The 23,689-nt window shown below is 42.5% G+C and overlaps 5 protein-coding genes across 8 annotated transcripts; 2 read left to right on the plus strand and 3 right to left on the minus strand.

The window, feature by feature from the left end:
* The first annotated feature begins 225 nt into the window (after positions 1 to 225).
* LOC108091780 (transcription elongation regulator 1) lies at positions 226 to 6,659 on the plus strand. 2 transcript variants are annotated; one of them, XM_017191133.2, is made up of 8 exons: positions 230 to 546; positions 614 to 2,106; positions 2,229 to 2,562; positions 2,725 to 2,875; positions 4,738 to 5,151; positions 5,580 to 5,944; positions 6,002 to 6,331; positions 6,395 to 6,659. In XM_017191133.2, exons 1-8 carry the CDS (start codon positions 359 to 361, stop codon positions 6,519 to 6,521), a joined length of 3,402 nt encoding a protein of 1,133 aa, XP_017046622.1. In that variant the 5' UTR covers positions 230 to 358; the 3' UTR covers positions 6,522 to 6,659. The 2 variants fall into 2 exon arrangements, with proteins under 2 accessions (XP_017046623.1, XP_017046622.1); XM_017191134.2 differs by lacking the exons at positions 4,738 to 5,151; positions 5,580 to 5,944; positions 6,002 to 6,331; positions 6,395 to 6,659 and adding an exon at positions 3,149 to 3,570 and having other exon boundaries at positions 226 to 546.
* Positions 6,660 to 8,213: 1,554 nt separating this feature from the next.
* On the minus strand, positions 8,214 to 17,777 carry LOC108091782 (serine/threonine-protein kinase Pak). 3 transcript variants are annotated; one of them, XM_017191136.2, is made up of 8 exons: positions 17,711 to 17,777; positions 13,504 to 13,748; positions 13,264 to 13,418; positions 11,910 to 12,075; positions 10,928 to 11,533; positions 9,292 to 10,436; positions 8,942 to 9,160; positions 8,214 to 8,886 (listed from the first exon to the last, which is right to left on the minus strand). In XM_017191136.2, exons 2-8 carry the CDS (start codon positions 13,655 to 13,657, stop codon positions 8,803 to 8,805), a joined length of 2,529 nt encoding a protein of 842 aa, XP_017046625.1. In that variant the 5' UTR covers positions 13,658 to 13,748; positions 17,711 to 17,777; the 3' UTR covers positions 8,214 to 8,802. The 3 variants fall into 3 exon arrangements, with proteins under 3 accessions (XP_017046625.1, XP_017046624.1, XP_017046626.1); XM_017191135.2 differs by having other exon boundaries at positions 17,306 to 17,747; XM_017191137.2 differs by having other exon boundaries at positions 9,292 to 10,028; positions 17,306 to 17,744.
* A 624-nt stretch (positions 17,778 to 18,401) lies between these two features.
* On the minus strand, positions 18,402 to 19,720 carry LOC108091776 (nuclear receptor subfamily 2 group E member 1). Its single transcript, XM_017191123.1, has 2 exons — positions 19,096 to 19,720; positions 18,402 to 18,613 (listed from the first exon to the last, which is right to left on the minus strand). The coding sequence occupies exons 1-2, from the start codon at positions 19,718 to 19,720 to the stop codon at positions 18,402 to 18,404; spliced, it is 837 nt and encodes a 278-aa protein (XP_017046612.1).
* A 1,290-nt stretch (positions 19,721 to 21,010) lies between these two features.
* LOC108091835 (tRNA:m(4)X modification enzyme TRM13 homolog) lies at positions 21,011 to 22,451 on the minus strand. The gene has a single exon (XM_017191215.2). It carries the CDS (start codon positions 22,346 to 22,348, stop codon positions 21,047 to 21,049), a length of 1,302 nt encoding a protein of 433 aa, XP_017046704.1. The 5' UTR covers positions 22,349 to 22,451; the 3' UTR covers positions 21,011 to 21,046.
* Positions 22,452 to 22,686: 235 nt separating this feature from the next.
* Positions 22,687 to 23,417, plus strand: LOC108091821 (probable small nuclear ribonucleoprotein Sm D2). The gene is made up of 2 exons (XM_017191198.1): positions 22,687 to 22,830; positions 22,977 to 23,417. Coding segments are annotated over exons 1-2 (360 nt in total). The 5' UTR covers positions 22,687 to 22,828; the 3' UTR covers positions 23,335 to 23,417.
* Positions 23,418 to 23,689: the final 272 nt, after the last annotated feature.

Consider the following 23,689-nt stretch of genomic DNA (forward strand, 5'->3'; position numbering starts at 1 on the left):
AGCTGGCTTATGAACCCTGTAAAATTTTATAAGTCGTAGATGAAGAGATAATAAAATTATTATTATGTTTTTATTCATCGATTTTCAAAAACAATCTAGTAGTAGAAATCTAGTAAACTGAAACAATTCATGTTTGCAAATAGCGAATAAACCTGAAACGAATAGGGGTATTTAGATGATAATTGTTTTCCCGTTCCGGCAGCACCATTCTAGTGCTGCCACCCTTGCCGTTCTATTCGATATCGCTCTTAGAGTACACTGGGTTGTATTTACATCTCTAGCGGCAGAAAAGTGCAGAAAATTTCTGAAAATTTCTAAATGCAAAGTGGAAGAGTGTGTTTAGTGAGATCTGAGTGCAATGGAAGCTAGTTTAGAGGAGAACATGGACAGCGATCATGCTAGTTCGCCGATAGGCAAGGCGGAGGACAACGAATCTCCGCCAGGAGTGGGCCTCAATGGAATCGGCAGTGGAAATGGCAGTAGTAACCAGGAGGCCCCCAATAATGGCGTTGCTATAGCCAATGAAAAGCCAAGCGAGGCTCAGTGGTGCGTAGTCAGGGAAAAGTCAGTGTTTGAGTGATAAAACAACCATATTACCTTGACCCAATTTCAGGAGCAAACCCTTCAATGCATTCAGCGGACGACCCATTGGGGAGCACACAGCCCAGCAGCAGGCGCTGCAGCAACAGCAGCAACCACCACCGCAGCAGCAGCAGCCGCCGCAACAGCAACCTCCTCCTGGAGCAAACGGAGTGACTGGACCCCCTGAAATATGGGTGGAAACCAAGGCGGAGGATGGCCGCTCCTATTATTATCATGCGGTTACCAGGGAAACCACATGGACACGACCGGAGGGACCCACAGTCAAAATAATGACTCAAGCCGAAGTGGAGGAGATGGCCAAGCGACCCGCCCAGGCCGCCAAAACGGAAGCCAAGCCCGCCGACACGTCGAACGACGTTCCAGCTGTGTCGCCGCATATCACCTCGCAACCGCCGCCGCACCTGATGAGCCAGCCGCCTCCAAATGCGGCAGCTCCGCTGCTCTCTCAACCACCACCTAATGTGCGCCAGCAGCCGCCGCCAATGTTTCAGCCACCTGGCATGCAGCCGCCTCCAGGGTTCGGGCAGCCGCCGTTCTGCATGCCTCCGCCGGCGTACGGGTTTCCCGGTGGAGCGGCTCCAGCAGGTGCGCCCTGGGGAGTGGGACTGCCGCCTTGGCAGCAACAACAGCAGCACATGCACGGCCAGGATAAGCCAGCCAAGTCGTTGATCATCAAGCCGGGTGTTATTGATCCGGCGGTTATTGCACGGGCGGCTGAGTGGTCAGAGCATCGGGCTCCCGATGGCAGACCGTACTATTTCCATGCCGGTCGAGGAGAGAGCGTTTGGGAAAAGCCACAGGCGTTGAGGGACATGGAGGCCGCCCGCATGGCTGCCCACTCTGGCGTGGCGCCCGCTGTGGCAACGGCTCCGACGGGACTACCGCCCCACCTGCTGCCCAATCCTATGATGCATTTGCCTCCGGGCTCAGCGCCACCAGGATTTGATCCGCATGCTGCCTTTGCGGCCGCAGCTGCAGCGATGAAAGCTAACACGGAGAACACCAAGGCAGCACAGGCTGCTGCTCTAGAGAAGGAGGCTAAGAAGGCTGCGGAGGAGAAGCGGAAGAAGGAGGAGGAGCAGAAGAAGGCCGCGGCCACCGCGAAGCAGACGGATAAGAGTCGGCCGGTGACAAGTACACCCATCGCTGGAACTCCCTGGTGTGTTGTGTGGACAGGAGATGCCCGCGTCTTCTTCTACAATCCCTCGACTAGGACTTCGGTTTGGGATCGCCCTGAGGATCTAATGAATCGCGAGGACGTCGACAAGGCGGTAAACGAGCGCCCCGAGCAACTTAAAACCCCCCAGGAGAAGTCAGCCGAAGCGGAACAGAAATCCAGCGAGGAGGCCACACAGGAACAGGCTCAAGTTCAGGCCCAGGTGCAGCAGCAAGACCATGTGCAACGGATTGAACCAGATGATGACGACGACGACGAGGTGATCAAGATTCGCACCGAGTCCGAGTCCAGTGTGGAAGAGGTGCCCACAAAACGAGTTCGAATGAGTAAGTCAAATATTTTTGGGCTTCTAAATCCCTTACACAAGAGAGTTAGCTTAATAACGAAAAAACATTTTTAAAACTTCTAAATTTTTAAATGGCTCTTTACTTTTCTTTGATTCGTTTAGTTTCGAAATCAAAGCGGGCTGAGGATGCCGCTCTAGAGGCTGAGCAGCGGGCGGCTAAGGAACGGGCTCTGGTGCCCTTGGAGATGCGAGTCACCCAGTTCAAGGAGATGCTTAGAGAGAAGGACGTATCGGCTTTCAGCACCTGGGAGAAGGAGCTTCACAAGATCGTGTTCGATCCGCGGTATTTACTTCTGACTTCGAAGGAACGCAAACAGGTATTTGAAAAGTATGTCAAGGATCGGGCCGAGGAGGAGCGTAAGGAAAAGCGAAACAAGATGCGCCAGAAGCGGGAGGACTTCCGCAGCCTAATGGAAGAGGCCAGGCTGCACGGCAAGTGAGTATAAAAAATTAAATCGCTGTCATGTCTTCTTAAGCACAAGCGTATATTAAAGCAGTTGAACCATATAAAGCTTTTCTTTAACTTATTTGGAATGTATTATTTATACTTATATATATATAGTGTGTGTCATTTTGCTAATTTGACATCCTTTTTCAGATCCTCATTCTCAGAGTTCAGCCAGAAGAACGCGAAGGAAGAGCGGTACCGGGCCATTGAGAAGGTTCGCGAGCGGGAAAGCCTCTTCAACGAGTACATCGTGGAGGTGCGGCGCCGCGAGAAGGAGGACAAGCAGCTGAAGAAAGAGCAGGTAGGAATAGGGTATGCTCGAGCGAAAACCCCATCACCTTACGTATCTCGATGTTTAAACATAAATGCGCATCTCTATATATATTTAACTTACCCGTATGCCAAACGTATTTACATAATGTGATTGATTTTCTGTTAACTTTTAAACCATAAACAACGTGTGAATCGAAACCGAATCAAACCAAACTGAAAATGAAACCGAATCCGAACCCTGATCGATTGCATTACCCCTGAACGTGTTGGGTTCCCGGTGGTTTGCCACCCGATACCTTAGCCACTAGCTAGCAGGTTACAGCACAAATGCACCACCCAAAACACCAAAATACACAACAGCAACAGCGTCAAGAACCACCAGTACAACCACCTCAACAGCCAATTCCGCCCGCCGTCTGTCATCGCCGTCCACTGATCAACTTGACCACGCACATGTTTGCAATCTGTGTGGTGAGTTACTTGAAAACATACAAAGCAAAAACATTAAAATTTGTTTTTCTGCAATAAGAAACAAATTTGGAAAAACCAATCCTTTAAACAAAATATAAACAAAAATATCAAAAGGTTTGCCAAACTGAAAATTACCTGATAATCGTTGGTGTGATTTCCATCTCCCGTCCTACGCCCCACGTCGCCCCTTTAGGATGTTAATGCGATGTGATGAAGAGGATGATGCGATGATGTGATTGGCATTGGGAGATCATGAGTGAAGATGTTTGGAGTGCGCGTTGGGCTCTCGGATGGATGCCACCGAGCAGGAGACAGGGAGAGATTGTTCCAGAGATCCACAGCGGCAGCATTTCGTGTGCAGGTGTCTGCGGCGCTGAGCAAACAGTATGAATAATACTTAATTTAATTAACCCACTATTTTTGTTTTGTTTACGAATTATGAAAACACTCAGCAGTTTGTCACCTGACAGGCAAGCCCAAGGAACCGAACTCTGTCCGACCCAACCTGCGTAGACCAACGAGACAACAGATGGGTTATCACACACAGAAACCTCTTAGATCTTTGCTCTCGCAGGTTCAGGCAGCGGCAATAAACCGCTGGAAGGCTCTCTGCTCCATATCCTTACTGTAAACCATACTTATTGTAGATCTATCGACTATTGTGCCCTTCGGCTTGCTGAAGTCCCTGAACCCCACTGCCTGCTTAACAAGAGAGATGAGGTTGAGCTGATAGGTGGTCCGTTTGCTGTTCCCAACACCCACATTCCATAACTAGAGCTTGTTCCTAGCATCTGTACTGTTTTACTTTTGTTCTATAATTCCATTTTACCGAGCAGCACTGTATACTTGCATACAAAACGCACCTATGTTTCATCAGTACAGTATAATTCAAGAGGCTTATAAATATGGAAAGTGCACAAGCCAAAACATCAACTTAATAACGAATGAATGATAACTTTAAAAAAAAACTAAATTCAACGATATGCACTGTTCTCGTCGAATTAATTATTTTTAGTTGCATCGCTTTTCGTACACAAATCCCGCGAAATTGAATTTTACTGGTAGCCATTTTATTTTACTTATTTGCCATTATCCAATTTAATTTTGTGGTCCGATTTGATTCTATAGCTGTTCACCCATCTCACAGCTTGCAGGACCCAAACTAATCCGACGTTCTCTTTCAGTTAAGTCTCTGACCGCTAATCAAACACTTCTCTTGCAGGCACAAAACCGTGTAACTATGTTCAATAGCTTAAGAATCCGTAACTCTAAGCCTTAGATTAGATCGTTAAGCCATAGAGTTTTAAGTGAAGGGTGCATCAATGCCATATCTCTAATTCACTTTTTCTCTCGCATTTTTCTTCTCTTCCGCATGGCTGTCATGTCAATATACCTTTCACATACACCCACAAACTCTAGATCCGCAAGGACTTCCTGGATATGCTGCGGGAGCGACACGACATCGAGCGCCACACCCGGTGGTACGACATCAAGAAGAAGTTTGAGTCCGATCCCCGCTACAGGATGGTGGACTCGCTGTACCGGGAGGAGTACTTCGAGGATTACCTACACATAATGAAGGAGGAGAAGCGGAAGGAGCGTGAGCTGCGAGAGCAAAGGGAACGAGAGCGCCATCGCGAACGAAAATCGGATCGACGGGATAGGGACAAGGACAAGGAAAGGGAAAAGGATAAGGACAAGGACAAGGGTCGGAAGGATCGAGGTCGCAGTCGTTCGAGGGACAAGGACCGCGAGCGCAAGTCGTCCAAGGAAAAGGAAAAGAACAAGGAGGAAAAGACCAAATCGGAACGGAACAAGAAACGAGATACTCCAGTAAGTTGCTATAATAAAACTCAAAACTATCAGCAAGTAATGACTTTTGATATGTTACTTCATTTATGAATTTTACTACTCGAAAATGCAAAATAGGAATCCTTAAGATGTCCTATTTGGTTTATCTAACCACTACGGATTTTGATACCTTTGCATGACCTTTCAAAGATAGTATACGGTAGTATACGTATATGGTTAATGTATATGGGATTGACTTTAGTTATTGCCCTTACTAATTTTATACCCCGCAGCCATAAAAGAATAGTTGTATAGAAGTTATGCACATGAAATTATAGAGTAAATATATGTATTTTAAAATATAAATATATGGAAAATACTCTCTCATTGCTAATATCTGAATCTATTAACGAATCTATGTAGCTTCCATTCGTTTTACTTACAAAAAATAAATATCCCTGCTTGTTTAGGAGGAGGGAGAGCATCCCGAGGAGTCCGAAAGGGAGGAGCGAGCGGGGAGCGATGACAGCGAAGTTGCTCGCCAAAGGGAAAGCGAGGCTGAGCAAAAGCAGAAGGAGCGCGAAAAAAAGCTAAGGGCCGAGCAGAGCATCCGGGAGCGCGAGAAGGAGGTGCAGCGCACCCTGGCTGGGCATCTGAGGGATCGGGACAAGGAGCGCGAGCACCACATGCGTGAAGAGTGCATCGGACACTTTACGGCTCTGCTGACGGATCTGGTGCGAACGCCGGATTTCACATGGAAAGAGGTCAAGCGACAGTTACGAAAGGATCATCGCTGGGAACTGATCGAGACTCTCGATCGAGAAGATCGCGAGCGGTAAGAAGACAAAAATTTATTTAATAACTTATAATACGATAAAATTTACTTTCATAGAAAATTCAACGAACACATTGACAATCTGATGAAGAAAAAGCGAGAACGTTTCAGAGAAATGCTGGACGAGATTGGAACTCTGCAGCTCACGAGCACTTGGAAGGAAATTAAGAAGCTCATCAAGGAGGACCCACGATATCTAAAATACAATTCGGACAAGGGCGAGCGAGAGTTCCGCGACTACATCAAAGATAAAACAATGTCAGCGAAGACTTCTCTTCGGGAACTCTTGCAAGAATGCAAATTTATTACCCACAAGAGCACCGATCTCATTAAGGAAAATCCCAATCATCTCAAGGAGATCCAGGACATACTGAAGAACGACAAGCGGTAAGAACTTAACTTTTCTAAAGAGGTGCATCCTATTTTAAAACCTATGTTTTAATTTCTTAGCTATTTGGTGCTGGATCACATGGAAGAGGAGAGGAATACTATTGTACTCGGCTTCTTGGAGGAGCTTAACAAGCGCGGACCGCCGCCACCACCCACAGCTTCTGAGTCAACACGCCGCAACAAGTAGTGACACTATACAACAAATTCTACAACTATTCAATTTAATCATAACAATTAAATTATTATACTAAGTAGAAGTTATCTAACTTCTAATATTTTAAATGAATAAAATATACAAATTAATTCAATTTTAAAGAATAACACACACAACTCCTTTTCATTCATAAATATTTATTTATCATTTATACGTAATGTTAGTTGCATTTTTCATCTATGTATTGATCTTGTTTTACTTTTTGTTTTGCAATTTTTTATAATTCATTAAGTACTTATTTACCCAATTTATCGGTTCACCTCATCGCTACCGTTATTGTTAAATACACATTCTTTCTGCTCTGTAGCCGAGTTCACTAAAGCTAAAAAATAAATAGAAATACAATAATCCGTAATTTTTATTCGTTCTCCATCCATGTTTGTCGATTAGGAACTAATATTAAAATTAATGTGTCCTCAGAAACAAATCTTTTTCCTCTCGTTTGTATAGTTTGGTGTTTAAATGGTGTTAGCAGCAGCTCAACTAACTGAATAACCCTTGAATCATGGGCACGATGTTTTTTTAATAGGATTGGGACATTGTTTGTCCTACGTGGTTGAATTAAAATTGTAATATGATAATAAATTTTCTGAAATCATTTAAGACGTCAACTACATTTATAGATATTCGAAAACAAATATTAATTGGTTATGAATTATATAATTTTAAGTTTATAAGGTTTAATCAAAGAAAGCCAATTATATATCAATAAATCAGAATTTGAGCATGGCCATTAACGCTAGCAAAATCTTTGAACAAAAGGGATTAAAATTTAAACGAAAAAGTTATTTTGTCTTAGTGGTCTCGTTCGATCCTTTCAGCATTCCCAATATACACGCATCCACTCAAGCATGCTACCTACATTAGCTGGTGTTTTAGTTGACTGCTCTATATATGCTAGAATTTCGATTCACTATGTTACGCTACGGCTGCTAGTCACTATCAGTATAATTTTTACTTGTTGTTGCTCTTATTGATTTCATTTTTCGGTTTCGGTTAGGCACAAAGTAACTGGTTTTCATTTAATCTTTCTTTTTGCATGTCTCACGATCAAATTTACATTCTATTATTTATTTACTAGTTATATTTAGTGGCTACTACCAATTTATTGAACAGTTTAGTGTGGTTCTTCCCTCTCTTTAGAATTATTTTTTAATATATTGCTACAGTTTTCTTCGTGTTTTCTTAGTAGTGCAAACCACATTCCATTGTTGTGAATTGAAAAATACAGGTGTGTCTTTGTGTCTTCTATGTGTGTCTATATCTAAATAGTAAATCCTATTACAGTTAAATGTTTCTCTTTTTGATATACATCTACATATACAGACATAAAAAGTTGCGGGTAGCGGGCGGGTGAAAATTCTGTTCGAGTAGAGGAAGTTTTTGGTGAGAGTAAAGCATAGCATCTCTTTGTATAAGGGATAAGTTACATTTCAATCGGATCCAGAAATATCTGAAGATGCAAACTAAAAATCAAGCAAAAAACATTTTTTAAAATCATATAAAAATATATTTTTATTAAATAAAGCAGTTTACGAACTAAATGAAACTTTTACTAAAATCAGCGATAATACTCCAAGTCATAAGGTTAGTAACAGCGTTCCAAAGTTCATACTCTCATATTATTCTTTATGATTTCTTATAGAAATTTAATGACGAAGTATATGAAATTAAGTGCTTTTTACATTGTACAAAATTATATGTATATTTTATTTTTTGTTTAAATGCAAAAGTTACCAATTGTAATGTTTAATCTTGAGAACTATAATGTAAGTGTTTTTGTTTCTTTTTAGATGGTCTTTAAGCACACAATCTGAGGAGCATTCAAAATGCTCGATACAAATTTTGGGTCTATACAAATATAAATTTACGTTTTGGTATAACAAATGTTGGAAACATGTTTCGATGATGTTGTGGCCAAAGCAACGTGAAAACTTTATGCTGTTTTTTATGAAAAACAGAACACCGATTCGTGGAAATTGAACTATGCGTGTCTCTTGTTTGCCGTATGCAGTTTCTCTTAGTTTTGCAGTTTGTCTCGTTAGAATAGATATAATATAATAATATGTGTGTATATAATACGTTTATATAAATAATTAATAATAGTAATCATAATCATTAATAATTCATCATCTGTTCATATGCATAACTGTTATTGTTGCTATTGTGGTTGTTGCTGTTGTTGTTCTTGCTGTTTTCTGCAGTAGTAATTCATTAGTAATGGTTAAATAAGCGGATTCTTCTTGGTTGTCAATCAGTTGCCCTTAGTTGCCTCTTTGGCGGCCATGATCAAGGGCGTCAGGCTGGCCAATGGTCGGGCCAATTTCAAGAAGGGATGCTGCAATGCAACGTAAGGATTAGAGTCTAGTCAATAGGTCGCATTTATGACTCACCTTCAACAAGTCCAATGCACTGGCTCGCCGTTCCACCTCGACCTCCAAACACTGGTCGAGAAAATCCTGAAATGCTGCGGACAGCTTGTCTTTTTCTTTAATCTCTGGCTTGCCATTAGTGGCAATGAGGTACAAGGCTTTTAGCGGATTCTCGTTCAAGTACGGCGGCTCGCCTTCAACCATCTCAATGGCCATGATTCCCAGTGACCACAGATCCACCTGTGCAACAATGTAATATATTGGATTAAAGTTACGCTAATCACTCACTGCTGGTTTTAATGTTACAACCCGTAAGGAGTAAAAATACTCCACTATTTTCAGCATTTAAAATGCTGAGTAATTGTGCTCACCTTGGGTCCGTACTGTTTCCTGGTGACCACCTCGGGTGCCATCCAGTAGGGCGTGCCCACCATCGTTGTGCGTTTGGATTGCTCCGGCGATATTTGCGCACAGAAACCAAAATCAGTCAGCTTGACGGAGCCGTCGAGGCCCAGCAGGATGTTATCACTCTTGATGTCACGATGGATGACCTGGTTGGCGTGAAGGAACTCCAAGGCCTGCAGCACCTCGCGGCAGACGGCGGCGATTTGGCCCTCGTCCATGCAGGTCTCAGTGACTACGTCGGTGAGCGAGCCGCCGGGCAGGTACTCCATGACCACCCACAGCTCCTCGGACACCAGGTAGCTGTCCAGGTAGTTGACCACATTCGGATGCTTGTTCTCCCGCATCACCAGGATCTCGTTGATGATCAGCTCCTTCTTGGGCTGCTGCGACAGGTTCATCTGCTTGATGGCCACCTCCATGCCCGTTGAGGACTCAATGGCCGTGTATACGGTGCCCGAGGCGCCCTGGCCAATCTTCTCCATCTTGGTGTACTTCCGATTCGGATCGCCCACGGAGACGATGGTGCGCAGCTTCTCCAGGATCTCCTCGTCGGACATCTTCTTCTTCTTGGCGTTGGCTGCCCGCGTATTGGGCGTGGCAGACGCCGCCACAGCCGCCTGGGGCACGGCGATTTGGTTGCCAGCTGCCGGCGGCGGAGCAGCGGCTGCCACCTGGCCCGCCGTCGGTTCGGGCGTGTACAGATCTGATGATCCAGTGGAGGCGGGTGTGGGCGTGGCGGGCGTGATGATGGGTGGCAGGGGAACCACAACCGGGAGCGGTACCGTCGAGTTGCGAGCGGAAGACGTCGGCGTGGGACAGTGGATCGTTGGCAGGGCGTGGTGTGCGGCATCGTCGTCGTGGAACGAGGGAAATGATGAAAAGGAGGAAGCAGAGGAATGGTGATTAGTCGTTGTTTCTGTGGCTGCTGGTGCTGCTGCAGTGGTAGCTGGCGCTGTTGCTGTCTCGACGAGACTACCACGAGGTGCAGCTGGAGCAGGAGCAGTAGTAGGAGTGGTAGAACAACTAGGATTAGTAGCAGACAAAAGAGTTGATGTTGCATCGGTGCCTTCTGTTTCTGCTGTTGTTTTTGTCGTGGTTGGGGACGTTGGAGCTGGCGTCGTCGCAGTTGTTTTATTGCGTTGTTTTATTTATTTTTTTTTAGCAGCAATTAGAAGCAGAACAAAACAGAACAGAACACAGAGAGGCGATACAAATACCAAAATACACATTCATTAAATCTTCATTAGCATTATCACCACAAAAAGTTAATAGTTTTAACAAAAAGGCAACATAGAGAAGCTATAAACGGCACATCTAAGCCTCCGAGCCTTGGCAGCAAACTAGTCAGCAATGTAAACACAAAACTTCCGAATCTTTAAATCATTTAAAGACCAACAAAAGTTATTTTTACTTAATAGTCTAACGCCTTTTAATATCTTCAAAACTCTGCAATGTTTTGGTAAGTGTTTAACAGAAATCAGATTTATATGGATCGGATTCCAGAAGTTTGCCTATTATTGCTTAAATGTTTGTTGCTGCCCAAGCTTTTGATAAGGTTATTGCATCTAAGCTATTATCGAAATATCCCTGACCGTAACTCACTTGCGTTGTTCTTGTTCTTGTCCAGCGTCGTCGTGGCATTGTTGTGCAACAACGGGGATGCTACTGGCGCCGTCATTCCGCCCGGCGTCCTATGATTTTGCAGCGGCGTTGTGGGCGTTGTGGCTGGGGCCGCTGGCATGGGCATGATGGTCGGTTGCAGATCCTCGATGGGCCGCGTGTAGATGGATTTCGTTCGCTCCGGCCTAGAAGCCACCGGCGGAGGCGGCGGCTGCTGTTGCAACTGCTGCGGATGCGGATGCTGGGGCCCCAGCATATCGTCCTCGTTGGCGGATGAATGTTGCGACGTGGATGTGGAGGCTGTGTGGCCAACAAAGTTGTACGAGTGCGATTGACTGATGCCAATGTGATGCTGGTTGTTCTGGTGCAATGGCTGCTGCTGCTGCTGCTGTTGAAGGAGGTGCTGCTGCTGTTGGTAGTGGTTGCCCAGGATTTGGCCAGCGACAGCCACATTGTTGGCATTGGGTCCCAGAGTCATGCTGCCCAGCTGTACGCCTATCAGATTGCCACCGCTATTGGAGCCGTGCAGCTCGGAGTCCGTGGGTGTGCTGCTCGGACTGCTGCTGCTGACCCGACTGAGCGAAGAGCCTGTAAAATGCCAAGGTTCTCTATTAGCAAAGCAATACAATCACATTTGAATAGGACGCACTTGGAAGTTAACATTTATCTTGCATAAATTTTGGGAGTTAAATATTAATATTTATATTTTATTAATATTTATTATTAGACTGGCCACCGAGTTAAACTAGTTTAATTTCTTAAATATGTAAAGTGCCTATTGAATACTTCGGAAAGTACGCAAACGGTTTAAGTCCATAACAGTTTCGATTTGAGATAGTTGGAGCTTATTCTTGTAAGTATCTAAATTAACTAAGCAAATTATTAAACCTATCCAAATTCGTAATTCAGTATGTTGTTTAATCGAGTTTCTGTCCCACTTAATAAAATATGTGAGGAGACCAACCTGAATGCGTCGTAATGGCATTTGTCATATATTTTGAACTTGGCCTCTGTTTGGTTGTATTGTCGAACCATTTGAGCACATCCAGCACGGCCTGCGGATTCTTCTTCTGCTCCTGCTTGCTAATGTTCGAGTTCATCAGCAGACGCGCCCATGCCTCCGGCATGCCCTGCAAAAAGGCAACACATTAATTATTTTTAGAAATTTTTTTTAAATTAATACAATAACAGCGATAGGAGTACATCTAGAAGGCGACATGTAGGGGTTAATTCTTGGATTTTGGGTACAATGCACGGCCGATAATTTCTGATCGGGGGAATTATGAGAAGCCTGCGGCAAAAGGTATTTTAACTACTAATTCTAGACTGCATGTGTAGGTGTAATGTTGTATGGTCTAGTGTAGAAAAAGTGTGTACAAAGATATGAAAGGACCGATATTGACAAACAAAACTAAAACTATGAGTAACAACGGTCGAACTGACAAAGGAACACAGTGAACACTTTATTCAGAAACTAATGAAGGCAAGTTCCGAAGAGTTAGTCGTGGAGTTTACTTACTTTCATTGGCAGCTTGAAATAATAATGAATAGTAATCGATATAGAGCACGTATCGCGAGAGAAAGATATAAACAACATAATGTTTGTACAAGAACAGTGTATTACATATTGAGAGCGCAGAAACAAAACTAAAAGTAATAAGAAAAACTTTGGGTGAACAAGGGAGCAACCTTTTAATGACATTTATTAAAATTAAACCCAAAAAATTTGTTATTTGTTTGTTTTTGTTATTATACATTCATCTCGAATAACTACAAATTTTTATAATATTAGTGAACCGGACATTGCGCTTAAAAGAAAAAAATATTTTACTTTTTGTTATACTGAAAAATATTATTAATAATTTATCTGGAATTTATAATTTCTGACAAAAGGTATTAGGTTTAAGCGAGCGAGTTTTGAGTTTTTATCCAGCAAAATATTGTAAAACAAAAAGAATGCAGTGATTTTAAAACATCACGGGGTATTCGAAACACTTTTCTATTCAGTTTTTCATTTTTCTTTTCTAACTAAATCCTAACAAAAGCAGTAAAAATCAAGTCTTTTAATATAAGTTGCTACCGATCATCACCCAAAAATTTATCAAATGTACATATAGTCTGCAAACGAAACTTAAAGTCGTATGCTGGTGACTGTGTTTTTTGCATATCGATTTGTGGTAGAAAAGCTTATCAAATGGAGGACATAAGCAGCGAAAACCGAAGATCTTTGATTTGCTATTCTTAGACAGCAAATCGTAAACGTAATGGCGAGGCAAACACGACTGGGTATCCGGAAATGAACACAATATAGAACTCACGGTAAACTCGCCGGTGACAGCATCGAAGCCCACATGGACCGTGTGCTCAAAGTTCGTGGGATAGGAGATGTTCGGCTTGGAGTCCGTGTGCGAGGGCTTCGAGCCCTTGATCTTGCTCTTCAGTGTTTTCTTCTTGCGGTCCGAGTCGTCGGGTTCTTTTGGGGGAAAGAGAAAGAAGCACATTGTTAAGCGGACCAGCGGTGTCCACATGCCGTGTTAAACTAATCGAATCGTACTTACCCTTGGGCAGCGGACGCATGTCGGGCGGTACATCGCCACCTCCCAGTCCTCCGCCGCCGACGCCCACTCCTCCCCCCGCGGATCGTTCGATGCCTCCACGATTGCTGGTGAGACGCACGGGCGGCGCCGGCGGTTTGTCTTCCTCGCTGGACATGCCTCTGACTTTAGTGGTTAGCTCCTGCTTCCTCAGCCTCCGCTTAACTCAGCGCCCCTTTATGCACAGCTGTTCTAAGCCCAAAAAACAGCTGCAAAATGGGGAAGCAAACGATTATTTACTGAACGATTATTAATAACGTAAATACGATTAGTGCTTCCCTATTTTCAGAACTAAATCGTTTTGGCGCTTATTATAGAATCAGATAAAAAAGACAAGAAATTAAAACTAAATTAATTTGGTTATTTTAACAGACAATTAAAAATAATTGGTTTTATCGTGAAAAATGACATCATTAAATTCAAAAAAATAAAAATTACTAAGTTTTTCAAAACAGTGATGCTATCAAAAATAAATATGTATAACTTTTAAAAAGCTAAAATTTTGTTTATTTCAATTTCATTCCATCTATTCAGGAGTAACTTTCCTAATATTCACCGAATTCGAAAATAGAAGAAGGAAAAGTGATTTAATGTTAAAAGTATTTCCAGAGGTTCCAATCTTATGTTATCTATTGCGAAAAAGTGTATAGCACCTTATCTATCCATATATTTTTTCTGAGTTCCCCGCCCTATTGCAATCGCGTCATGTGTATGGTTCCGCAAAACTTAAAATTTGTCATACAACTACAAAAGATAAGTTGTTTACATATATTTCGCGGACAGCTAGGCAGCGAGTATTTCATAGAATTCGGCACAAAATTATACAACTTTGGCACTTTATTATTCTTTTTTTTTAAGCGATCTTCTCGAAGATCACGTCAAAACTGTGTGCTCCCGATTTTGTTGGCATGCGAAAAGCATTTTGTTTTGTTTTTTTAAAAATGGTGAAAAAACTAACAAAAAACACCCACACATACGAACACTCAGAGGCTGTTGCAGGAGAGGACAGATATAGCCGCAATTATAAATTTATCAATATGGGCCGTCCGGCGAACTAAATCCGACTGTGGGGCCTTTGCTCAGTGCTCGGCGGGTCTCTCTTTTTAGAGTGTCACTGCCACTAGAACAGCCGGCGAAAGCCAACAAACAACACTTATCGCACTAAGAGAACGGGCGCGAAGACCACAATACCCGAGAGACGCACAGTGCGTTAGAATTGATTTGATTAGTAGAAAGACCTGTTGTATTTTAAAATACGAGCATCCCGATGTAATGTTTCTCAACAAAAGTACTCTGAAATGTACTTAATAAATTTTAATATAAGTAACTTAATTCTGATCGATTTTCGATATTGGACAACCACTGTATGTTTGAAACACACTTTAACGGTATCAGTGGGTGCGCTCTGTCTCTGGTGCTCTTTCGCCCACACAAACGATCGAGAGCCATTAAGAATTCGTTGCGATAACAAGAGTGGCTCCGATTAACACTCGAAACAAAAAACAAAGGAGCTCACGCATTTGGACTTACAGCAACACGAAAGAGGAAATTAAACGCCGGGGACAACAACAACATAAACACACTCGTGTGGGCGGCAGCGCAGCCAAACATATGACCACAGAGAGAAAAAGGAGTGGGAGAGTAAGAGAGAGCACGGTAAGGCGACGTTGGCGCCTGTCTGCTTTTGCCGGCGACGTCGACTGCGCTGCTTTTATGATTCATTTATCAACGTCAGGGCGTTAAGAGTCAATGCAACTGACGTGAGAGGGGAAGAGGGGAGGGGGAGAAGTGTGAAAACTCAGGCCAAACAACTACATCCAGTACCAACAGCTGAGGTCAACATAACAGATAAATTATAAGGATTTGCTAAATCTATGTTTAAATATATTTAATATATTTGAACTGCTTATTTAAGAAATAAATAAGTGTAACTCTTATCGATTCATTGCTTTTACGAACATTTACTTAACAAACACTTAACAGTATATTACAACATTCAATAATATAAATATACATGTTTTTGGTTAAATTATAATAAAACTGCGAACAAGAACAAATTTTTTAGAAATATGTATAATCTTGACCGCCACCGTATCTGTACTATCTTTTTTGTTGTTATTTGTAGGTTTGTTGGCCGCTTGCCGAGAGATCTAGACATACATATGTATATATATGTATTTATATATGTATATACATGCAAAGGTAGGAATTCGTTTTTAGATCATACAACAACAAACTTTTCGGGAACGTGTGGGCGGCCAGAATTAGGTTAATGGTGTACCGCATTGTGTTCGATTTTTTTTGTTGGTCGAACTTCAGGTAAAATCAATAAAATAAATGTTTTTTTTTCTGCAGGGCGCAATGCAAAATATTTCCCTAATGAGCAAAACACACATAGGCACAGGAAACTCGACAACACTTGCGGCATTTAAATTAGCGACAGGGGTTGTAAGAGGAGGAGGCCGGAAAAGGGGAAGACTTTCCAAGTGGCGCAGGCATAGGTGCATGTTGCAACAACAGCAACAAAACCATGGCGCTTGCTCCAAGAGCTGAAAGAAGCCACAAACATATGCAGACTTTTTTGCTCCGTTTATGCGAACTGAGAGTTCACGATACTAAAGGAAAGTTCTCGATAGAAAGTGAAGAATATTAACGCTATTTTGAGTTCCAGCGCATTCAGAACATTTAAAACGCTAAATCAGTGATTGCAACTTTTTTATCTACTAATGATGCGATTTGAAGTAGCCATTATATAGTCTAAACATTGAACCAAATATAGAATACAAACAAGGGGATTTTCCAAGTTTTAAAAATATTTGTATCCAGTATGCAATACAAGCTTTTTATCTTTGTGCGTTTATTTCTAAAATTTATTTTACTATCTGACTATTTTACTTGAATGTAGGTTTAGCAGCACTTGTAATGGGCTTGGATTTACAAGTTTTTTCATACATGCGTATTATATACACATAGTTCAACCTATAAAGACTTCAATTAGCAGAAGAATCCGTCCTTCCTTTAACCAATTAATTTCGAATTCTTGATCAGACAGCACGGTATAGTTTTAAGAAAGAAGTATTTAAACACAAATCTGGCACCACTTCGCGAGTTCTCAAGGCATAACCGCTCTCGACTCTGCCGCGGCGACGTTGTCTATTTTGGTTGCGGACGCCAGCCGAAAGCAGCAGGCGGAAATGTTATGCCTTTTATATTCCTCTTTTCAGTTCCCTTCTTGGTCCACTTCCCCCCGCCCCACTCTTCCGCATTTACCTGTGACCGTGCTAAGCAAATATGTTTTTCCTCGAGGATGGTGGCGTGGAAGGGGAAGGTGTGGGGGGCACTGGACATGTGCCGTTAGGACGCTAACTGTTAAATGCCAAATCGACTGCGAAATGTTGTTAGTGCTTTATGTAAATGTCTTGTCTTGTTTTGTCACGTGTGAGGGTTGCGGGGGAGTGGGAGGGGCAGGCTGTTGACATTTGCCTGTTTTATTTTTATGCTGGAAAAACGGGAGCAGCATTGCGTTAATCCCAAATAATGTGGCATGAAAACCACTTGAAACGTTTATCTTTAATCCACACACACACACAAATAAGTTGGAAAAATCAATGTGTGCAACCTCCTGAGCCTGTGTGCGTGTCTCTGCATTGGAAGCCAAACCAATTGGACTAACGGTGCACTCTCTTTTTATGAATGAAACTCCCTCGCCCCGCTCTCCACCTGTTCCCCCCATTCCCCCACCCCATCTTTCTCCACTTCAACTCACTGCAGGTACATATGCCTTGGCTTCTTTTCTTTTTGCACGGTTCACCCTGTACACCGCTTGCAGTCGAAGCAACGCTTGGGATTTAAGGCTTGGACTGGACCCGATTTTTCTTTTCCCACTGGCTCTTGGAGTTTTCCGAGCTCGCAACACTGCACCGCACACTGGCACACACGTCAAACACACACACGCACTCAGTATTGTTTTTCCGTTTTTCTGGTGTGTGTCTTAATGGCCGACAGAGGAGAAGTTCAAGCAGCAGGAAGAGCCAACAACTGTTTCCCGCATAAAAACGTTCTAGCTTCTTATCTCTTTAGGCAACACGCGCGCATTTCGGGCCCTCGGTTTGGTTTACCAACTATCAAGTTTACATTATATACGGATTGGTTAAAAACGAAAAATAATTACAGAAAGACGGCCGCAGCAGACAATATAGCGATGGCAAAAAGATGTTAATACATCGATATAACAAAAAGGAACGAGTATTTTTATCTCGTGATTTTCACTACTTATCGATAAGTTTTGGTATTTTAAGATGGGCACTTCAAAATTTTAAGATTTTAAGTTTTCCTTAAAATGTAAGTTTAATATCTTAGCATATATTAATATTAATATATATTAATATGGGAAAATACTTTTAAAAATTTTGGACTTTAAATTTTGAACCTAAATAAAAAAGGAAGGTGTAAATAACAATTTAAATTTAAGCGTTTCGAAAATGTTAAAAATGAACAGTATAACTACAACAGCTGGTGAGCAACAAAAGACAACCCAACTTTATTTTCAAAATCAGTAAAATTAAAAACGTTTGTTTAAAAAAATGTTTCGTTGGTCTCTTTGTTTTTTTTACCTATCTCATAAATTTAATTAAAAACAAAAGTCCTTCAAACTGCTTTTCCAGGTAAAAGCTGATATCATACATTTTTCTATATTCCAATTGCACGGGTATAAGAGCTTATTAATGCTTTTTATGCAATTAAAATTATTTTTCAGGAGATTTTTCGGTTAAACTACCTTAAAACCGCTGGCGATTTGGTATCTCTACATTCCTTCTAAAACAATCTTTTTGTGGTAATTACAACATTTATTAAACTTAAGCCTAAAGTGTTTTCAGTATGTCCCTAACCACTGTGCGAAACATACAGGACAATGCACAGTCGAAGCGTCGCAAGCTGAGTTGCCTCAGACCAAGAAGGAGCTGTCCAAACCGCAAATAATTTGATTGCTGCAGGGTGTAACGTGCCAAGGAAACCAAGGCGGCGTTTGAGTGACTTCCTAGGATAAGGGCGTACTCCTCACTAATGGCCAGTTCTGAAAATTATATTTTAGGATTAATATATAATTATGGAAAGGGTTTTCAAAAAAATTTTTTCAACTAAAGCCAACGTTAAAATTAATTCAAGGTCCCCAAACGATTTAAAAAAAGGATGGCTTTAAATATGAAATCAAAGACTTCACAGTTTTTGTAAAACCGATGGTATTGCTCAATAAATTTGAATCGAAGTCCATAAAACAATGGCTCAGGAAACTGTTTTTTAAACAACAAACAACATCCGTTTTTTAATATCGCAATCAAAACTTAAAAATCAAACCAATGTTTTATTGACAATCTATCTGATAACGATATGATTATAAAGGAACATAAAAAGTCTGTTAAAGACTAAGTTTTTTAAAAGCCTAATCTTTATCAGTTTTCAAGGTACTAAAGTCATTTAGAATTTGACTTGGTGTGATGTTGGAAAACATATAAACTACGAGAAGTTTGATTTGTCTTGCTTTTCTAATAGCCTTACCTTTTCTGCAGAGGATTAGGGACTCCAGAAAGTTGAGCTCCAGCACGTCGGCCTTCAACTGTTGGGCGTCGAAGATGAGGCGCTTGAGTTGCTCATCGCCGCATCCTTCGATCATGCCACTGATGTCCAAGGACCAGTGGGATGCCCGCAGGACAAAGATCTCGCCCCACACCACCTGCAGGATGGCGTCCTGCTGGCTGCGGTCCAGGAGGGCGAACTGCTCGTTGCACTTCGCTTGTCGTAGGCAGGTGACGAGGATCTGGGCAAGAATCTGGAAGTGTATAGCCTGGGAGTGGGGCGTGGGCGACGAAGCTGGCAAGGATTGCGGCGGAGGCCGCCGGGAGTTCCGGTAGAGCGTCACCTGCTGGTTCCTTGGACCGCGCTCCTCCTGCACGGCGGCGGCGTTCATTCCGACGGCCAGACAGCGCTGGAAGCGGCAGGAGGGGCACCAGTTCCTCCGCGCCTTGTCCACCACACAATTCCTGGCGAGGGCGATGCAGGAGTAGCTGCTGCCCCGCCTTACGCTCCGCTTAAAGAAGCACGAGCAGCCGTCGCAGCAGGACACGCCGTAGTGCTTCCCGGAACTCTGATCGCCGCACACTGCGCAGTCACTGAAGCTCGACATGGTCACCTGAGGGTCGCGCCGAACTGAGTCGGGTCCTTCAGGATATTGGCAGTTTTATACGCGGCCGGGATGTCCCATACCCGCAAATGATATGCAAACCACCTACACATTAAAAAGAAGTTGTAATAGCTTAACAATAGCTTTTACTTAACACAGAGCAAAACAATAAGATTGAGTTCAAAATTTGTTCAGAGATTTATAGAGTGGGCATAACAGCTTAGGTCTTGTCAGGAAATTAACAAATAAAATAATATTAATAATAAATAATAGCTCTAGGATTAAAACAATATGGAGTTAGATTACATTTCACACATTCATTTTCCCCAGTGTAGGAGTGCATTGTGCTTAAGCGTGATTCGAGGATTTTTGTTTGCCCGAGACGCTCCTGGCAGAAGGCGTTGCCCGTCAAAAGTGACAATCATCTACTGCGATTGCGGAGCGTGTTAACAATTTGTAAACAATTATTGTTTTGCTCTGTGATTGGACGCGCGCTAGCCACTTGAAGTGTCCAAGCTGATGTCCTTTTTTGCTGACATTCCGAGTAAACACTGTAGACGTTCTTGGGTGGAAAACTGAATGGGGTTGGGTTTACTTGGTTTGCGTTCCGCGACTCTGACAAACTGTTTAATTAAAGTTAAGTCACAGGTATTGTTTATTTCAGGGTAAATACAGCACTCCTGAGGGAGCCACGTTTAATTTCTAATTTATTTTATTCCTTTGTATAAGAATTTTGTCCTCATTCAAACTTTTTGTTTTCAGGATAATTTGAAAATTTTGGAATTATGTATAACTTTAATGCATTTTAACTTGATTTTACTAAATTCAATTTTTGTAAATATTAAACCAGCCAGAGATTATTCGGCAGCTCTCTAATTGCCCCTAACGAAGTTATCTGAAATAGATTAAATTTTTCTAGTTTTGGGTTTTAACATATTTACATACATAAATTTTTGCATAAGTGGACGCATTTGGTTAGCACAAATACTGACGTTTTCATCAACATCAGGAGATAAGTAAATGCTGGTAAAATAGCTTTCAAATTATTATCAAATAAAATTTATAAAGTATTATTTTTAAAGGATCCTAATTAAGTTGGTGTTCGATGTATTTGTGCCTGGTTGGCATTCTAATACAGTTATAAGTTTGTTTTATCTCTTCTTTCAGGGTGCACATAAAAAACATCAGATAAAACACAGCATAACCAATTCAAAATTTGTTGCCTTTCGCGTCTGGTCGTCGCTCAAAGTACAACGTATCCCCCACAAAATCTTAAAAACAACAACAGGTTTGTACATTCAACAGGTCAGAAAAGTTTTTCAACTACAGTCAACTGTTTTTATTTGGGCACTCTTGTTTAGAGTTTGATGGCCTTGCCAGCAGGACCACATTCTCCAGAGTCACATCCCTCGGAACGTAGAACTTCAGCTCTGCCTGATATCCGTGGGATCGCAGGTATTCCAGTCGTCCGTAATCCAACACCCGCTTGCACTGGTGACCAATCTTTTCGCGCTCCTCGCGACTTAGTCGTTGGGTGTTCGTCTCCGCAGTCTGGTCGTCCGCCGTTTCCATGGCCTTGCGCCGCTCGCGACTTAAGCCAGTGCCGCAAACCGCCCAACTGACCATTTTGGTTAGGATGGCGAATTCCCTTGCCCCGATTCCGGACTTTTCAAGAAAGTACCGTCCCACATAGGAGCGCCACGAGCAGCGATGATGGCAGCAGAGGGCGATTAGGACGTAGTCTGTCGTGGCACCTTCATCACCTAGCATACACCTGATTGTTAAATCGGTGGCTGCTCCACAGAGATGCTTCGACAGGGCCACCGTTCGTTGTGTTTTCTTTAACTCCGGCAAAGCGGAAAGTTTTAAATCGGCAATATCCGCCCGGATGCGTTGCACCAGTTCCTTGTTGGCCACCTTGTTGTCCTTTTTGTGCCGCAAAGACATCCGATCGATGAGGATCACCTGGGAGTGAGTCAGTTGCTGAGCCTCCAAAACAGTTGCTAAATAGAACGCCAATTGACCTTTTCCTGCACCGAACTCCACGTAGCTAGTGTGATCAGTAAGCTGATGATCCTTCTCTAAGATGCCCAGCAAGCTGGAGGCTTGAGTGAGCTGTCGTAGCGTTTCTTGGCCGTAGTCCTTGCGATTCAGTTCCTCCTTCAGCGATTCGTGCGTCAGCTGGAGTTCTTTTATGCTAGAATTAATGTGCTTATCATAAAGTTCTTTCACTTTGTCGATCAACCCGTAGAACTCTTTATCAGACAGTTCGTGAAGTTTTATTTGATTCAGTTCCTCTAGGTCCTTTTGTTGCTCCTTTAAATCCTCTCCTGAATTTACTCCTTTGACAATGTAAGGCAGTGAGCTTTCCTGATCTCTTGCATTGCAAATGGTCAAGTGTTTCGCTAGCTTTCTTTTGAAGACGGTGTGTTTGGGATCCAGCGGGCAGGGAATTCGATCTTGGTGGGAATCCTCACCAGATTTTTCATCCGATGGGGCGACGGTGGGCGGTGCATGAGCGCCACAAAAGGGGCTGCCCTTATTGGCTGTCATCTTGCACCGGCGCTTCTTGCGTGGCACCCAGTAGGAACAGGTAGTGGCCTCAGTGTTTTCCTCCTCTTCAGCGTTCATCTTCGGCTTCTTGGCTTCAATTCGCCGATACTTCTTAAAATTAGGAAAACGAAACGTTCAATTCGTAACTCGTGTTAGGAGGTGTGACCGTATCCTACAAGACCTTAATTAGACCTCGTTTAAACCAGAGTCTTATCTGTATTTGTTTGATGACGCCAGTAAAAATGCTTCAAATTTATTAATAAATAAGTTGACTGTTATTGAATATTAAACAAACAAATATTTTTTTTTAAATAACACCTATCAATATATGATTAAAATATATGATTGCCCGTATATAAAATAAAATATACCAAGAAATATACCACAAAAAACTGTTTCCCACCGATAGTGTCGTCGCTAGCGTATCACCTCTAAAAAAACAAGCAAAGGAAAGAAGCCGCGCTAGAAAATATTTAGTGAATAGAAAACACAAAAACAACTGAAAAAAAAGAACAAAAAGACTTAACTGCATTTACAAACCCATTAATAAAGTCTGCCATGTAAGTACCACGAATAAGTACTGACCGACCAATCAGAAATGGCAAACGACCAGCGACATGTGCGCCGGCATTTTGGATTGTTTGTTGTACATTTGGAAAATTGGCGAGTTTTACTATACCCTTCTTAACTATAACCTTCCTTTTAGGGCTCTTGTGAAACCGAAATCGGAACTGACTCCGGAAGAGCTGGCCCGCCAGGAGGAGGAGGAGTTCAACACCGGCCCGCTGTCCGTGCTCACGCAGTCCGTGAAGAACAACACTCAGGTGCTCATCAACTGCCGCAACAACAAGAAGCTCTTGGGCAGGGTCAAAGCCTTTGATCGCCACTGCAACATGGTCCTGGAAAACGTCAAGGAAATGTGGACGGAGCTGCCGCGCACCGGGAAGGGCAAGAAGAAGGTGAAGCCCGTGAACAAGGACCGCTTCATATCGAAGATGTTCCTGCGTGGGGACTCCGTAATTCTTGTACTCAGAAATCCCCTGGCCACGGCGGCCGGGAAGTAGTCCACCATAGCGATAGCGTACAGTAATCAACAACCACCATCTACAGTTAATAAATTCGGAAAACGACTCCTTTTAAAAAGAAACCTGTGTCAACGGAATTTTCGCTGTGGTTACAAGCAAACTTTTCTAAAGCGATCAAGTATGGAATTTAGCTCCCAACTGTATAAAAAACCTAAAAAAGGGGTTTACCTTTAGCTAGATTGGAGGTATGGAAGGGCCTATAACTTTTTTACTAAACTTAAAAGTTAAATATATTGATAGTTCAAATGAAAATTGAATTTCAACCAATATAACAATTTGGTCATAGGACTAACACATTTAGCAGCAAAACTATATGTTTAAATATTTAAGAACT

Source organism: Drosophila ficusphila, unplaced genomic scaffold, assembly GCF_018152265.1.
Source record: "Drosophila ficusphila isolate 14025-0441.05 unplaced genomic scaffold, ASM1815226v1 contig_791, whole genome shotgun sequence".
Lineage (NCBI taxonomy): Eukaryota > Metazoa > Arthropoda > Insecta > Diptera > Drosophilidae > Drosophila > Drosophila ficusphila.